Source organism: Papio anubis, chromosome X (assembly GCF_008728515.1).
Source record: "Papio anubis isolate 15944 chromosome X, Panubis1.0, whole genome shotgun sequence".
NCBI lineage: Eukaryota > Metazoa > Chordata > Mammalia > Primates > Cercopithecidae > Papio > Papio anubis.
The window spans coordinates 3,389,049-3,407,190 of record NC_044996.1 but is presented as its reverse complement, the minus strand read 5'-3'; the positions used below and the strand labels follow the sequence as shown (position 1 = coordinate 3,407,190).

The following is an 18,142-nucleotide window of genomic DNA, read 5'->3' as shown; positions in this document are numbered from 1 at the left end:
TAACTCCATGGGATCCACTATTTTAAGGCCCACACGTGAGTGAGAACATGTGATATTTGTCTTTCTGAGCTTGCGCTTGTTTAACTTAACGAAGACCTCCAGTTCCATTCATGTCGCTGCAAATGACAAGAATTCATTATTTCGGTTGGCATGGTGACTCACGACTGTAATCCCAGCACTTTGGGAGGGTAAGGTGGGAAGATTGTTTGAGCCCAGGAGTTCAAGACCAGGCTGGGCAACATAGTGAGACCCTGTCTCTACAAAAAAATAAATATAAAAAGTAAATTATCCCGTAGTCCCAGCTATTTAGGCGGCTGAGGCAGGAAGATTCCTTGAGCCCAGGAGATCAAGGCTGCAGGGAGCCATGATCATGCTACTGCACTCCAGCTTGGGCAACAGAGCAAGACCCTGCCTTAAAAAAAATTAAAAAACAAACAACAACAAATAGAAACAGAAAAAAAGAGATTTTGTAATTTTCCATGGCTGAATAATATTCCATGATACACATATACCACATTTTCTTTATCCATTCATCTGTTAATGGGCACTTAGGTTGATTCCATATTTTGGCTATTGTATGTAGTGCTGTAACAAACACAGGAGTACAGATACCTGTTGGATATATTGATTTATTTTATTTTAGATATATACCCAATAGTGCAATTGCTGGATCATATGGTAGCTCTGTTTTTAGCTTTCTGAATCATCTCCACACTGTTCTGCATAGTGCCCATACTGATTTACATTTCACTCAACAGTGTCCAAGGGCTCTCCTTTTACTGTATTGTCACCAGCATCTGTTATTGTCCAACATTTGGGTAACAGCCATTTTAACTGAGTTGAGATGATATATAATTGTAGTTTTGATGTGCATTTCCCTGATTGTTAATGATTTTGAGCATTTTTTCAAAAGCCTCTTGACCATTTGTATGTCTTCTTCTGAGAAACGTCTATTCAGATCTTTTGTCCATTTTTAAATTGGATTATTTATTTTTTGCTATTAAGTTTTCTGAGATCCTTATATATTCTAGTTTTTAATCTCTTGTCAGATAGGTAGCTTGCAAATATTTTCTCCCGTTTTGTGGGTATCTCTTCAGTTTTTTGATTGTTTCCTTTGCAGCACAGAAGTTTTTTAGCTAGATAGAATCCCATTTGTTTATTTTTGCTTTTGTCGTCTGTGCTTTTGAGGTCTTACGAAAATAGTATTTGCCCAGACCAACTTCCTGGAGCATTTCCCCAATATTTTCTTCCAATAGTTTTATAGTTCAGGTCTTAGATTTTAGTATTTAATTTATTTTGACTTGATTATTGTGTATGATGAGAGATAGGGGTTGAGTTTCATTCTTCTGCATATAATTATCCAGTTTTCCCAGCATTATTTGTTGAAGCAACTGTCCTTTTATCACTGTATGTTCTTGGATCTTTCATTCAAGATAAATTGGCTGTAAATATGTGGATTTACATGTGGGTTTTCTATTCTGTTCCACTGGTTTATGTGTCAGTTTTTATGCCAGTATGATGCTGTTTTGATTACTACAGCTTTGCAGTTGATTTTGAAATCAGGGAGTGTGATGTCTCCAGTTTTGTTATTTATTTTCAAATTGCTTTGGCTATTTGGGGTCTCTTGTCATCCTATGTACATTTAAGGATTTTTTTTTCCTATTTCTATGAAGAATGTCATTGGTATATTGGTAGAGATTACATTGAGTCTGTAAATTGCTTTGGGTAGTATTGTCATTTTAAAAATATTAATAAATAAACCCAAATGCAGCCATCCAATCTTCAACGGAACAAACAAAAACATAAAGTCAGGAAAAAGCACCCATTATGTTGTAATTTTTTTTTTTTTTTTTTTTTTTTTGAGATGGAGTCTTGCTCTGTCACCCGGGCTGGAGTGCAGTGGTGTGATCTCAGCTCACTGCAACCTCCACCTTCCAGGTTCAAGTAATTCTCTTGCCTCAGCCTCCCAAGTAGCTGGGACACACCACCACGCCCAGATAATTTTTGTATTTTTAGTAGAGACGGGGTTTCACCATGTTGGCCAGGCTGGTCTAGAACTCCTGACCTCAGATGATCTGCCCACCTTGGCCTCCCGAAATGCTGGGATTACAGATGTGAGCCACTGCCCCCAGCCTATGTTGTAATTTTTTTTTAAGTTATGATGCACAATATGGTCTATTTTCATAGATGTTCCAGTACACTTGAAGAGAATGTGTATTTTGCTGTTGCTGATTGGAGTGTTCTATAAATGCCAGTTAGGTAAAGTTGGTTGTTAGCGTGGGTCAAGTTTCTGCTTCCTTTACTTGTTTTCTGTCTACTTGTTCCATTATCTAATGAGGGCATTGTTGAAATCTCTAACTATATTATAGACCATCTCTTTCTCTTTTCACTTCTCAGTCTGTACTCCTAGTAATATTCTTTGCTCTCATGTCTACTTTTTCTGATATTAAAATAACTACTCCAACCTTCTTTTAATTCGTGTTAGTATGATGCATCTTTTCCTATCATTTTATCTTTAACCCACTTGTGGTTTTCTATTTAAAGTGCATTTCTCTCAAGGAGAAATTTGCTCTTTTTAAATCCCATCTGACCACCTCTGCCTTTAAATATGGGTGTTTCGATTATTTATATTTCATGAGATTATCTGTGTAGTTAAGTTTAAATCTACAACCTTGCTATTTGTTTTCTGTTTGTTTCTTCTATTCTTTGTTACCTTTTCCTCTTTTTCTGCCTTCCTATGGATTGAATATTTTTCTTATTACATTTTTATATCCTTCGTTGCTTTATTAGCTATCATTTTCAAGTTCTATAGTGCACGATCCTTATCACAGTTTACCTACAGGTAATATTATCTCACTTTCTGTGTAATATAAAACTGTTCAACGGCATATTTCCACTTCTTTGTGCTTTCATTGACATACATTTTCCTTATACATATATTACAAGCTACACAATACATGGTTATTATTTTTGCTTTAAGTATTTACTTACCATTTAATGAGATTTTTTAAATGAGGAACTATTTTACATTTACCCACAGTTTCCATTTCCACTACCCTTCCCTTCTTTGTATAGATCCAGATTTCTATCTGAAATCATTTTCCTTGTGCTGACACATTTCTTCCAGTACAGATCTGCTGGTGATGAATCTTTTTAAGTGTTTATGTGTTTGAAAAAAGTGTTTATTTTGCCTTTTTGGGAGAAATTTATTTTCTCTGGTTATAGAATCCTAGGCTGGCTTTTGTTTTTCTCTCAGTACTTTAAAGCTGTTGCTCCACTACCTTCTGACAAAAAGTCTAGTATCCTTCAAAGTTTTTCATCTGTACATAATGTCTTCTTTTACTCTATTTGCTTTTCAGATTTTCTTTTTATCATGGGTTCTAAGCAATTTTCTCCTTTCTCTTGGTGTAATTTTCTTCATGCTTCTTGTCCTTGGAGTTGTTGACTTTCTTGGTTGGGGAGATTGCAATTTTAATCAAAGTTAGAACTGTTTAATTTTTTTATTTCAATATCCTTTGGGGTACAAGTGTTTTTGGTTACATGGATGAATTACATAGTGGTGAATTCTGAGACTTTAGTGCACCCATCACCTGAGTAGTGTACATTGTACCCAATATGTACTGTTTTTTCCCATACCTCCCTCTCAACCTCCCACTTCTGAGTCTCCAAAGTCCATTATATCACTCTGTCTGCTTTTGTGTAATCATAGCTTAGCTACCACTTATAAGTGACAACATATAGTATTTGGTTTTCCATTTCTTGGTTATTTCACTTAGAATAATGGCCTCCAGCTCCATCCACCCAAGTCACTGCAAGGACATTATTCCACTCCTTTGTATGGCCAAGTAGTATGTATCCCATTTCTTTTTCCACTCATTGGTTGATGGGCACTTAGGTTGGTTCCATATCTTTGCAATTGTGAATTGGGCTGCAATAAACATATGTGTGCATGTGTCTTTTTTATATAATGACTTCTTTTCCTTTTAATAGATACCAAGTAGTGGGATTACTGGATCAAATGGTAGCTCTACTTTTAGTTCTTTAAGGAATCTCCATACTGTTTTCCACAGAGGTTGTGCTAATTTACATGCCCACTAGCAGTGCATAAATGTTTCCCTTTCACCATATCCATAACAACATCTATTGACTTTTTTTTTTTTGAGTCTTGCTCTGCTGCCAGGCTGGAGTGCAGTGGCGTGATCTCAGCTCACTGCCATCTCTGCCTCCCAGATTCAAGCCATTCTCTTGTCTCAGCCTCCTGACTAGCTGGGACGACAGACGTACACCACCACCCCCAGCTAAGTTTTTGTATTTTTAGTAGAGATGGGGTTTCACCATGTTGGCCAGGATGGTCTTGATCTCTTGACTTTGTGATTTACGTGCCTCGGCCTCCCAAAGTGCTGGGATTACAGGCATGAGCCACCACGCCCAGCCTGACTTTATTTTTATTTTTGTTTTTATTTTTATTTTATTTTATTTTATTTGAGATGGAGTCTCACTCTGTTGCCCAGGCTGGAGTGCAGTGGCATGATTTCGGGTCACTGCAGTCTCTGTCTCCGGGTTCAAGTGATTCTCCTGCCTCAACCTCCCGAGTAGCTGGGACTACAGGCACACCCCACCATGCCTGGCTAGTTTTTGTAGTTTTAGTAGAGACGGGGTTTCATCATATTAGCCAGGCTGCTCTGGAACTCCTGACCTCGTGATCTGCCCACCTCAGCCTCCCAAAGTTTGGGGATTACAGGCATGAACCACCATGCCTGGCTCTATTGACTTTTTAATAATGGCCATTCTTGCAGGAGGAACATAGTATCTCATTGTGGTTTTAATTTGCATTTCCCTGATGATTAGTGATGTTCAGCAGTTTTTCATATGTTTCTTAACCATTTATATATATTCTTTTGAGAAATGTCTATTAATGTCATTTGCCCAAAAAGTCAGAATATTTAAACCAGTTTTTCTTCAAGTATATTTTCTGCCCCCTTCAAATAATACCATTACAGTTACATTAGACTACATGAAGCTATACCACAGTGCACTGATTTCCGTTTCATTTTTCAGTCTTTTTTTTTCTCTCCATGTCTTGTTTTTGCTAATTATTATTGCTATATCTTCAGGCTTATTAGCGTTGCTGTCCTTTTTGGTTTGTACTTTCTTGTTTCTTTGTATGCTTGGTGATTTTTGACTGGAAATTTTTTCTGGAAATTTTTCTCAAATTTTTTGACTGGAAACTTTTGACTGGAATCATTGTGAATTCCACTCCGTTAGATATTAGATTTTTATATTGCTATAAATATTTTTTGATTTTTGTTCTGAGATAATGTTCAGTTACTTAGAAATAGTTAAAGTCTTTGAAGTTTGATTTTAACCTTTGTCAGGTGGGACTACAGCAGCCTTTAGTCTTGGAATAATTTTGCCATGCCACTGAGGTCATATTCTTCTGAGTACCCTACCCCATGTACCATGTGTTAAAAGTGTTTCCACCACAGAACAGAGTCCTCAGAAATAATACCACACATCTACAGCCATCTGATCTTTGACAAACCTGAGAGAAACAAGAAATGGGGAAAGGATTCCCTATTTAATAAATGGTGCTGGGAAAATTGGCTAGCCATAAGTAGAAAGCTGGAACTGATCCTTTCCTTACTCCTCCTTATACCTAAAAATTAATTCAAGATGGATTAGAGACTTAAATGTTAGACCTAATACCATAAAACTTCTAGAGGAAAACCTAGGGTAGTACCATTCAGGACATAGGCATGGGCAAAGACTTCTATGTCTAAAAACACCAAAAGCAACGGGCAGCAAAAGCTAAAATTGACAAATGGGATCTAATTAACTAAAGAGCTTCTGCACAGCAAAAGAAACTACCATCAGAGTGAACAGGCAACCTACAGAATGGGAGCAGTAAAATTTTGCAATCTACTCATCTGACAAAGGGCTAATATCCAGAACCTACAAAGAACTCAAAACAAATTTACAAGAAAACAAACAACCCCATCAAAAAGTGGGCAAAGGATATGAACAGACATTCTCAAAAAGAGGACATTCATACAGCCAACAGACACACATGAAAAAATGCCACTCATCATCACTGGCCATCGGAGGAAACGCAAATCAAAAACTACAATGAGATACCTCATCTCACACCAGTTAGAATGGTATGCATCATTCAAAAGTCAGGAAACAACAGATGCTGGAGAGGATGTGGAGAAATAGGAACACTCCTTTACACTGTTGGTGGGATTGTAAACTAGTTCAACCATTATGGAAAACAGTATGTATGCATTCCTCAAGGATCTAGAACTAGATGTACCATATGACCCAGCCATCCCATTACTGGGGATATACCCAAAGGATTATAAATTATGCTGCTATAAAGACACATGCACATCGCATAAGCCTATTGCGGCACTATTCACAGCAAAGACTTGGAATCAACCCAAATGTCCATCAGTGACAGATTGGATTAAGAAAAATGTGGCACATATACACCATGGAATACTCATGCAGCCATAAAAAGGATGAGTTTGTGTCCTTTGTAGGGACATGGATGCAGCTGAAACCATCATTCTTAGCAAACTATCACAAGAACAGAAACCAAACACCTGCATGTTCTCACCATAGGTGGGAACTGGAACAATGAGATCACTTGACTCAGGAAGGGAACATCACACACCGGGCCTATCATGGGGAGGGGAGGGGAGGGATTGCATTGGGAGTTATACCTGATGTAAAATGACGAGTTGATGGGTGCAGCATTGTGCCAACATGGCACAAGTATACATATGTAACAAACCTGCACGTTATGCACATGTACCCTAGAACTTAAAGTATAATAATAATAAATAAATTTTAAAAAAAAAAAAAAAAGTGTTTCCACCAAGTAGAGTGGTGGAAACTCTGGTTGGTGAAAACACAAGTTATTCCAAACCCTGATGTTTTAGTTTTACCCACTGTTTTCAGTGGTTTTTTCCTCATCCTTGAGTTGTGAGGTAAGCAGTACATACCTGAAAACTTGTGAAGCACCCTCTACAGATTTCTGCCTCTCTCTCTCTCTCTCTCTCTCTCTCTCTCTCCCTCTCTCCTCACAACTTTTTATTCTCCATGCAGCTCTATCTTCTCCTCTGCCTTATGAATCAATAACCTTGGCATCCCCAATTTCTCAACTTCTTCTCAACTGAAACAGTCCACCAGACACTATTTGGGTTCCCCTCCCTGCACTGTAGCCTAAAAATTTTCTCCAGTCAGTTAAGCATCAGCAATCACAGAGCTCACCTTGTTTGTTTTCTTTCTTTCAGGAATCAATATCCTGTGCTGCCTTTGTTTGATTTCTGTAAAACACTATATATTTGTTCATTTCTTTGTGGTTGTTTAAGATGAGAGAGTAAATCTGGTCCTTACTTTCTTTCTCTTCTTTCCATATTAATTGTTCCAACCCCAAATCCAAAAGAAACAAAATGAAATTGCACCATTTTCCCTCCAGTTTTCCCCATTTTAGAAAATAGCACTACCCAACCATACAAGCCAGGAACCTAGAAGTTATCCCTTTCTCCTCCACTTTTTCTAACCCCATAATCTAAGCAGTCACCAAATTTTCTGCATTCACATAGTCATTCTTTTCATCCTAGAAAATTGCGATTAATTTGTGACTGGTCTCTCTTCCTTCAATACTGCTCTACTCTAATCCATTATTTATATAAAAGCAGGTGTTATATGGCCTTAGTCCAAAATCAAAACACAATGAAAAAACTGCAAATATATCTTTAACTTTACTTAATGTGTTTATTGTAGTAGTATGGGTATAGTAATTTCAAAATAGTTTTGTATATTGTAGGATTAAACAAATGGGTAAATGTATCAATTAAAAGTACTTGCTGGACTGCAATTAGTAGTATCAGTGTAAACTCATTGCCATACATGCACATACACATACATATATACAATACATCTGTGTGTGTATATACATGTGAGTGTGTGTGCATTTGCTATTTTCCCAGTTCTATCTACTGAAAAATCCTGGAAGCAATGAGATCCTAGCAGTAATGAGGACACCTAGCAGCCAGAAATTTGATTATAAATGTAATTTCCCACAAAAGGTACCACTTATGCTTGGAAAAATGACTAATTCCAAGGTTGGATTATCGAAAGTATAAAATAAGTCTGGAATATACTGTCATGCCATATAATAAGAAAGTACTCAGAAAATGAGAGCATATTAAAAGGAAACAGAAGCCAAATGGAATAGGCTACCACTAGGGAATATGGGAAATTACTAGCAAAAATCTTAGTCAAAATAAATATAGTCTATTGAAATGAATGATATCAATGTCTGTAATCCATTGAATAAAGCAAGAATCCATTCATACTGACATTAGCTAATTAATTAAAGAGAAAAAAAGATTTTTTTCTTACAATAAAATGTAATTTAATAAGTGTAGAATAATAATAGATTTAGAAAATCACCATTTTGTCACTATAATTGTTATTAGTCTCACAAAGATAATCTGTAGTTGCTAAGACTGTTGGGTACAAGCTGGAAAAGGCATAAAATAGTGTCAGAACATCTCTCCACAAATTACATATTAATTATAAACTTTAAATATAATAATTTTAGAGTGCAGCAACCTGGTAAACATCTAAATTAGCACTACCAGTAACGGGGCAAACAGACATCAAGTCCCTTCTTGAGTAATGTGCTGACAAAGACATAATTAACTCCTATGGTGTTACTTCGAAAATGAATATGGAAGATCTAATCAATGTCATAAAAAACACAGAAATGCTGAATGTAGGCTGAAGAGACACAACAATAAATGCAATGCATAATCCTGGATTGAATCCTAAATCAATGAAAATTTCTATAAAGTACATTTTGGGGATAATTGGAAAATTTTGAATATGGACTACAAATTATAAAATAGCATTAGGTTACATTTTGTGAATTTATAATAGCCCCTGATATATTATAATACATTTACCTTATTGTGATCATATTGCTGATTATACTAAACTGATAACCAACTAAGATCTCACATAGCCAGTAGATTATTCCTTTTTGGAGTGTCAGGCTGATATATGCTCAGGATTTTGAAAACAAAGGCATGTTTCTCAGCTTTTCCTGGACTACACCAGTCATCCAGGCAGGTATTGGTATTCTGTTACTAGAAATGGGCATTGTCTAACCTTGAGGTAGAGATGCTCCTCAACTTATAAGACCACATCGCAATAAACCCATCATAAATTGGAAATGTCATAAGTCTAAATCCATTGGGCTATGTCCCAAAATCACATCATAAAGACAAAAATCATACGTCAAAGCATTCTGAGTCATGGAACATCTGTGTATTACTCAATATGCACCTAGCAAAAATCTAGAATCTTCTGAAATCAGACCAGAGAAATCACCTACTGAAATGAAGGATTATGACTAATTTTCAGTGCTCATAGGGAAGAAATTCAGCTTTACATTAATCTCATTGGCCAACAGACTACTGAAGGCACCTTATAACTCTTTTTAGATAACAATGGCCAAGAAGAAGATCTTAAAAGGACTGACCTCCAAGCCCAGGTCGCAGCCGGTTGTCATAGCCGTCCAGAAGACGATCCAAGATTCTGGTGAAGATAGTGATGTTGTCAGTGCTGTCATCAGGAATATCTGGGGCGTGCTTAGGAGACAGCCTGAGGCAATGTAAAGAAAAGAAAAAAATAATAGTTCTTAACAGGAAAAAAAATACATGACTAGATATTTTAATTCAAGAAGATTTCAATTAATAGACTGGGCCAATTACATAGACCCATATCTTAACCAAAATAACAATTACTACATATTTGTCACAATGATTGCTTGTGTAGGAGGCAGACAGTGTGGTTAATACTTGAACTCTTACTCTAGCATTGGTATGAGCTTTGCCAGGCATATATCCTGGCCCCATCCCAGCAGTAAAGAGACACAAGCAGAAATTCTAGACAGAATGTCACTGAGAACATTTCCCGGTATACAGTTGGTTGATAAAATTGTGTTGCATGATTAAACAGGCATCAAAATAAAGAAGGGAAATGTTACTGAGAACTTACCTCACTTCTAGCCCAGAGAAATTTAAGTTCACAGAAAAACAGGGTCAGAGAGATCCTTGAATTGTATATAGTCTACTTCTACCCTCATCCTATGGAGATAGGGAAACCAAGCAGTAGTAGTTCATCAAATGTTAAAGCTACCAGACTTTAAGACTATTACGAGATGCCTTAATCGCTCTCATTTTATACATAGGAAAACAAGCACAGACAAGAAACCAAATTTCCCCAAAGTCATATTGCTAGTGAGAGGCAGGCATAAGGCTATGATCCAACTTCTCTAACTTTCCAGTGTCCTTTAGGTACCTCCTGATTCTTCAATTTGGATTACTTCTGTAAGTCTTTCTGAAGACTATGCACTTTACTAATCACCTAATGAGGCTTAGGCACTGTGACTGATACTTTCACTTTTTGAGGAGGAGCTTGGTGTTGTTTGACAGGACTAGAAATAAAGGCCCTGGGTAGTTCAGAGGAAATAGGAATATGGTAAAAGATATGGCTTTTGCCAAGGGTCAAGAAGCATGGTGTGGAATCAAGTAAAGGACCAGGAGCTAGAAATCCTGGGTCCTAGTACCAGGTGTATTTGTGATTGGAGCTACCATTAAGCATCTTATAGCACTTGCATGTCTTTTTTTTTTTTTTTTTTTTTAGATGGAGTCTCGCTCTGTCACCCAGGCTGGAGTGCAGTGGCATGATCTTGGCTCACTGCAAGCTGCGCCTCCCGGGTTCATGCCATTCTCCTGCCTCAGCTTCCCGAGTAGCTGGGACTACAGGCGCCCGCCACCACACCTGACTAATTTTTTGTATTTTTTGTAGAGACGGGGTTTCACTGTGTGAGCCAGGATGGTCTCGATCTCCTGACCTCGTGATCTGCCTGCCTCGGCCTCCCAAAGTTCTGGGATTACAGGCATGAGCCACCATGCCCGGCCAGCACTTGTATGTCTTTAAGTCTCAGTTTTTCCTCATTCTTAACTTGAACCCAGGAAATTGACATTAATACATATATAATAACTATTCCTAGCATCCAGTTAATCAGGGCTATAAAAGTCAAGATTCTAGTTAAGAAGGAGTCTTAGGAGACAGTCAGTACATCTTCCCACTAATATTTATCCCTAGCAGTGAACAAGGCTCCCGTTCTGTAAAGATCCTCAGAAAAAGCTACAGAATAGTATAAACATCAATATGTCTTCCCCATAATATTTATCCCTAACAGTGAACAAGGCTTCTGTTCTGAAAAGGTCCTGAGAGTTACAGAAGTGTATAAACATCTTATTTGAATAGTTCTCACTCTAAACTGCCACACTGTAGCTGATAACCAAGTGAGTTTGAACTTAATTTATAAACCTAATTTAATTCACTTAATCATCCAATGCATTTTTATTAACTATGTGTCTATTACTGTTCGAGGTGTTATGATAGAGCAGAAAGCAAAATAAAGTAAAACAAAGCAAGTAATCCTTCCCCTACTTAACTTATGGAGCTGTTGAAATAATCAAGTTATATAATAGATACACACGGGAAAAAATAAGCAGGCTTAAAGAGTCTGGAAACATGCATTTGAGTTTATTCGTTGTATGACATTAGGCAAGCCATATAACACCCCTAGTAATAGCTTTAGGATCTTTAAAATTAAAATAACTTCACACATATGTTGTATTAAAGTTAAAAAAAATACAATATATTAAAATTATCAGGCTTACTGCTTCACATCTAGAAGCATTCAAAGTGTGTTTTCTCTTTATCAGACTAGTGGTTTATGCACTCGAATGCATTATTCAAGTATAAATATTAACAACAAGCAATTGGCACCCTCATCAGACAAAAGCCATAAGGAAAGCTTTGGCCAGAGAGGAACTGGAACCTAGTCAACAGTAGACAAGACTGGCTGGTTTAGTGGACAGATCACAAGAAGTGATACAGATGCTCCATTGGGAAGGGGGAAGAAAGAAGGGAACTGTAATGCAGAACTAACAAACTGACATCAGTATGCTGAGGAGATAAATACAGGTACATTGTCAGGTGACAGTCCACCCCTGGCTCAGGCCACCAATGGTCTAGATCCATCTGACATGGGCTGTAGGGGGAAGGGCTGTGGCAGCTCAACTAATTTCGTGCAAACCCCTTTCTCATTATCCCTTAACTCTCACGGTGGAAGATCTTGATCCTGGGTAGCCTAATTCAGTTTCTTGGAAGTAGATTCATAAACTGAATGAAAAAAAAATCTTGAATTACTAGATGGGGCAGAAAGGAGAATCCTCATAGAATCATAGGGGAAATATATAAGGCGGCCGGGCGCGGTGGCTCAAGCCTGTAATCCCAGCACTTTGGGAGGCCGAGACAGGCGGATCACGAGGTCAGGAGTTCGAGACCATCCTGGCTGACACGGTGAAACCCCGTCTCTACTAAAAAATACAAAAAATTAGCCGGGCGAGGTGGTGGGCGCCTGTAGTCCCGGCTACTCGGGAGGCTGAGGCAGGAGAATGGCGTAAAAACCCGGGAGGCGGAGCTTGCAGTGAGCTGAGATCCGGCCACTGCACTCCAGCCTGGGCGACACAGCGAGACTCCGTCTCAAAAAAAAAAAAAAAAAAAAAAGAAAGAAAGAAATATATAAGGCTTCAGAGATTACCTTTTCTAGATGGATCTGCAGATGAGAATACTAAAGCCTTGGACATAATTTTTAATCACCCTGAGAGGTGATGAGACAGCTAAAATATTAATGTTAATCCAAAATTGCTGAATATCAAGAACATACACTGGAGAAAAAGACAGTCTCTTCAATAAATGGTGCTGGGAAACTGGATATCCATATGCAGAAGAATGAAACTAGACCCCTATCTTTTGCCATATATAAAAATCACATCAAAATGGATTAAAAGACTGAAATCTAAGACCTCACACTATGAGACTACTACAAGAAAACTTTGGGGAACATCTCCAGGACATCGGTCTGGGCAAAAATTTCTTGAGCAATACCCTACAAGCACAGGCAACCATAACAAAAATGGACAAATGGGATCACATCAAATTACAAAGCTTCTTCACAGCAAAGGAAGCAATCAACGAACTGAAGGGACAACCTACAGAATGGGAGAAAATATTTGCAAACTATTCATCTGACAAAGAATTAATAACCAGAATAGATAAAGAGCTCAAAGAAATCTGTAGGAAAAAAGTATAATAATCCAATTAAAAATGGGCAGAATATTTGAATAGACATTTCTCAAAAGAATACACACAAATGACAAACAGGCATATGAAAAGGTGCTTAACATCACTGATCATCAGAGAAATGCAAATCACAACTACAATAACATATCATCTCACCCCAGATAAAATGGCTTCTATCCAAAAGACAGGAAATAACAAATGCTGATGAGAATGTAGAGGAAAGGGAACCCTCATACATTGTTGGTGGGAATGTAAATTAGCACAACCACTATGGAGAAGACTTTGGAGGTTCCTCAAAATATTAAAAATAGAGCTGCCATATGAACCAGCAATCCCACTGCTGGGTATATACCCAAAAGAAAGGAAATCAGTATATCAAAGAGGCATCTGCACACCCATGTTTGTCACAGGACTGTTCACAATAGGTAAGATTTGGAGGCAACCTAAATATCCATAACAGATGACTGGATAAAGAAAATGTGATACATGTACACCATAGAGTGCTATTCAGTCATAAAAATAATGAGATCCTGTCATTTGCAAAACGTGGATGAAACTGGAGATCATTATGCTAAGTGAAATAAGCCAGGCACAGAAAGACAAAAATTGCATGTTGTCATTTATTTGTGGGAGCTAAAAATTAAAACAATTGAACTCATGGATATAGAGAGTAGAAGCATCGTCACTAGAGGTTGGAAAGGATAGTGGAGTGGTTGAGGAAAAGTGGGGATGATTAATGTGTATAAAAATAATAGAAATAATGAGACTTCACAAGTATACATATGTAACAAACCTGCACGTTATGCACATGTACCCTAGAACTTAAAGTATAATAATAAAAAAAAGAAAAAAAAAAAGAAATAATGAGACTTAGTATTTGACAGTACAAAGGGTGACATCAGTAATAATAATTTAATTGTACATTTTAGAATAACTAATTGGATTGCTTTAACACAAAGGATAAATGCTTGAGGTGATGGATACCACATTTTCCATGATGTGATTATTTCATATTGCATGCCTGTATCAAAACATCTCATGCACCCCATAAATATATATACCTATGATGTACCCACAAAAATGAAAAATTAATTCTTTAAAATCCTGAATATAAGACCAATACACTGTGCTTTCTCTCTTACTGAAATACTAGCTTCCATGAGAATGCATTTCCATTTCCTCCTGCTGACTGTTGATATCTTAGCATCATTCTTCATCAAAAAGTTGAAAACTTTTAAGTCAAAAAGCAATGCTGGCTTGTGACTAGTCTGGACAATATGGCAAAACCCTGTCTCTACAAAAACACAAAAATTAGCTAGACATGGTGGCACACCTGTAGTCCCATTTACTGGGGAGGCTGAGGTTGGAAGATTACTTGAGCCCAGGATGTGGAGGTTGCAGTGAGCTGAGATCACGCTACTGTGCTCCAGCCTGGGCAACAGAGCAAGACCCTGTCTCAAAAAAATAAATAAATAAACAAAAATCAATGCTAAATATCATCCCCAAATTATTTTCAATATATTGCTCTATGGTTTTATTCTTTATTATTGATTTTTTTCTCCTAATGTGCACTAAATTATTGTGTGGGGAAGCTGATTTAATCTGCAGCCTAAATAGAACTCTTCTTCAGTAACTAAACTGCAACGTTTGAATTCAAAGGTAGTTTGGGGAAAAAAGGAATCATGGCATGTCAGAATTATGGAGAACCTTAGAGATTGTATAATTCTCTCCCTTCATTTTACACATGAGACACCTAAGACACCAACACCAAAGAGAGAAACGAATTGCTTGATGCTATATGCTTATCAAGTTAATGAGAGTGACACTAAAACATGTCCATTGCACCTCATATTTGCCACTACTGGTTAGATAAAATATGATAATAATAATTCACCATTAAAAAATGAAAATGATGTTACTAATATACTATCTGAAGGTTATGCAAGTTTAGTCATTTTCCTAGCCCTAAAGATGGATCAGTGGTAAATTCACAGGACTAGAATCAAATGACTGGAATTTAGTTCTGTCTCTGCCACTAACTGACTGTGAGACCTACAGGCATACCTCAGGGATATTGTGAGTTTGGTACCAGGCCACTGCAATAAAGCAAATATCACAATTAAGTGAGTCACAAATATTTTGGTTTCCCAGTGCATATAAAAGTTATGTTTATACTGTATAGCACCCTATTAAGTGTTCACTAGCATTATGTCCAGAAAACAATTTACATACCTTAATTAAAAACACTTTATTGCTAAAAATGCTAACGATCATCTCAGGCTTCAACAAGTCATAATCTTCTTGCTAGGAGAAGGTTTTGCCTCAGTGTGGACGGCTGCTGACCAATCAGGGTGGTGGTTGCTAAAGACTGGGGCAGCTGTGGCGGCAATTTCTTAAAATAAGACAATGAAGTTTGCCTCATCAATTGACTCTTCTTTTCACAAAGGATTTATCTTCAGCATGTGATGCTGTTTAGTACCATTTTACCCACAGCATAACTTCTTTCAAAATTGGAGCCAATGCTCTTAAACCCTGACACTGCTTTATCAACTAAGTTTGTGTAATATTCTAAATCCTTTGTTGTCATTTCAACAATATTCACAGAATCTTCACTAGGAGTAGATTCCATATCAAGAAACCACTCTCATTGCTTGTTTGTAAGAAGTAACTCATCCCTTCAAGATTTTTCATGAGACTGCAGCAATTCAGTCACAACTTTAGGCTCCACTTCTAATTATAGTTTTCTTGCTATTTCCACCACATCTGCAGTTACTTCCTCCACTGAAGTCTTCAACCCCTCAAAGTCACCCATGATGACTGGAACGAACTTCTTCCACACTCCTGTTAATGTTTGTATTTTGACTATTCCCCTGAATCATGAATGCTCTTAGTGGCATCCAGAAAGGTAAATCATTTCCAGGTTTTCAATGGACTTTTCTTGGATCCATCATAAGAATCACTATCTATGGAAGCTATAACCTTATGAAATGTATTTCTTAAATAATAAAACTTGAAAGTCAAAATTTCTTCTTGATCAGTGGGCTGAAGAATGGATGTTGTATTGTAAACATTCATCTTGCACAGCTCCATCAAAGCAAAGCTCTTGGGTGACCAGGTGCATTGTCATTGAAAAATAACATTTCAAAAGGAGTATTTTTTCCTGGAAAGAAGACTGCAACAGTGTGCTTAAAATATTCAGTAAACCATGCTATAAACAGATGTGCTGTCATTCAGGCTTTGTTATTTCATTTACAGAGCATAGAGAGAGTGGATTTAGCATAATTCTTAAGGGTCCTAGGATTTTCAGAATAGTAAATGAGCAATGGGCTTCAGCTTAAAGTCACCAACTGCATTTGCCCCTGACAAAAGAGTCAGCCACTGCTTTGAAGCTTCAAAGTCAGGCATTTACTTCTTGTCTCTAGCTATTAAAGTCCTGAAAGACATCTTCTTCCAATAGAAGGATGTTTCATCTACCAAAATCTGTTATTCGTGTAGCCACCTTTATCAATTATCGTAGCTAGATCTTCTGGAGAACTTGCTGCAGCTCCTCCATCAGCACTTGTGTTTCACCTTGCATTTTATGTTATGCAGATGGCTTCTTTCCTTAAACCTCATGAACCAACCTCCACTACCTTCAAACTTTTTCTGCAGCTTCTTTATCTCTCCCAGTCTTCATAGAACTGAAGAGAGTTATAGCATTGCTTTGAATTGGGCTTTGCTTGAAGGGAATGTTGTGTCTGGCTTGATCTTCTATCCACTAAAACTTTCTCCATATTCGCAATAAGGCTGTTTCACTTTCTTATCATTTATGTGCTCACTGGAGTAACATTTTTAATTTCCTTCAAAAGTCTTTCATTCGCATTGACAACTTGGCTAACTGCTTGCCACAAAAGGCCTAGCTTTTAGAGTATCTCAGCTTTTGTCATGCCTTCCTTACTAAGCTTAATCATTTCTAGCTTTTGATTTAAAGTGAGAGCCATGTAACTTTTTATTTCACTTGAAAACTTAGAGGCTATGTAGGGCTACTAATTGGCCTATTTTCAATATTGTTGTATCTCAGGGAGAGGGAAGGCCTAAGGAGAGGGAGAGAGACAGGGGAATGGCCCTTCAGTGGAATAGTCAGTCAGAGCAAACACAATATTTACCAATTAAGTCCACTGTCTTACATGAGTGGAATTCATGGTGCCCCAAAACAATTAAAATAATAACATCAAAGATCACCGATCACAGATCACCATAACAGATAAAATAATGAAAACTTTGAAAATTTGCAAGAACGACCAAAATGCGGCAAGGGACAAAGTGGGCACATGCTGTTGGAAAAATGGCACCAATAGATTCACTCAACACAGGGCTGCCACAAACCTTCAATTTGTAAAAAAACATGCTATCCACAAAGCACAATAAAGCGAAGCACAATCAAATGAGGTATGCCTGTAAATATATGTAAAATATGCAAAATGGGGATATGTAAAATGGGGATATACATGTAAAATGGGGATAACAATAACCTACATTAGAAAACTTTGGAAATAAACAAGTAAATAAGATAATAAATAAATACAAAATTGTTTTGTAAATGAAGGTTGTTCATTAACTTCCCCCCAAACTCCTGAAAATGCAATGAAAAACCTTTAAAATACATTATCTTTTAGGCTATAGGAGAAAGTCAAGATCACTGACCATCTAGAGAATCCTCAACGAAGTTATTAAACTAATGCTGTCGCTGCCAGCATCCTTCATTGAGGATCCTGGTGTGTTTACGTTAAGGGAAAGCAGGAGAGGCACAAATGTGGAGTTGCTGACACAGTTCATACAACATCCCAAAGAGGAAAGAGATTTACTTCATTAAAAGGATGGCATTTTTCCTGTACCACATATCTCCTGGGAAAGAGCAGATTTT

The 18,142-nt window shown here is 37.3% G+C and overlaps 2 protein-coding genes across 2 annotated transcripts in view; one reads left to right on the top strand and one right to left on the bottom strand.

Moving 5' to 3' along the window:
- LOC101024933 (melanoma-associated antigen 4) overlaps positions 1 to 18,142 on the top strand; it is a 463,021-nt gene that overhangs the window by 19,998 nt on the left and 424,881 nt on the right. The gene's annotated exons all lie outside the window — the stretch shown is intronic.
- LOC116272016 (gamma-aminobutyric acid receptor subunit alpha-3-like) overlaps positions 6,882 to 18,142 on the bottom strand; it is a 122,448-nt gene continuing 111,187 nt past the window's right edge. Inside the window, exon 3 of the mRNA XM_031660815.1 lies at positions 6,882 to 9,678. Coding sequence (XP_031516675.1) covers positions 9,543 to 9,678 — 136 coding nt within the window. The 3' untranslated portion in view covers positions 6,882 to 9,542. The remainder of the gene's footprint in view (positions 9,679 to 18,142) is intronic.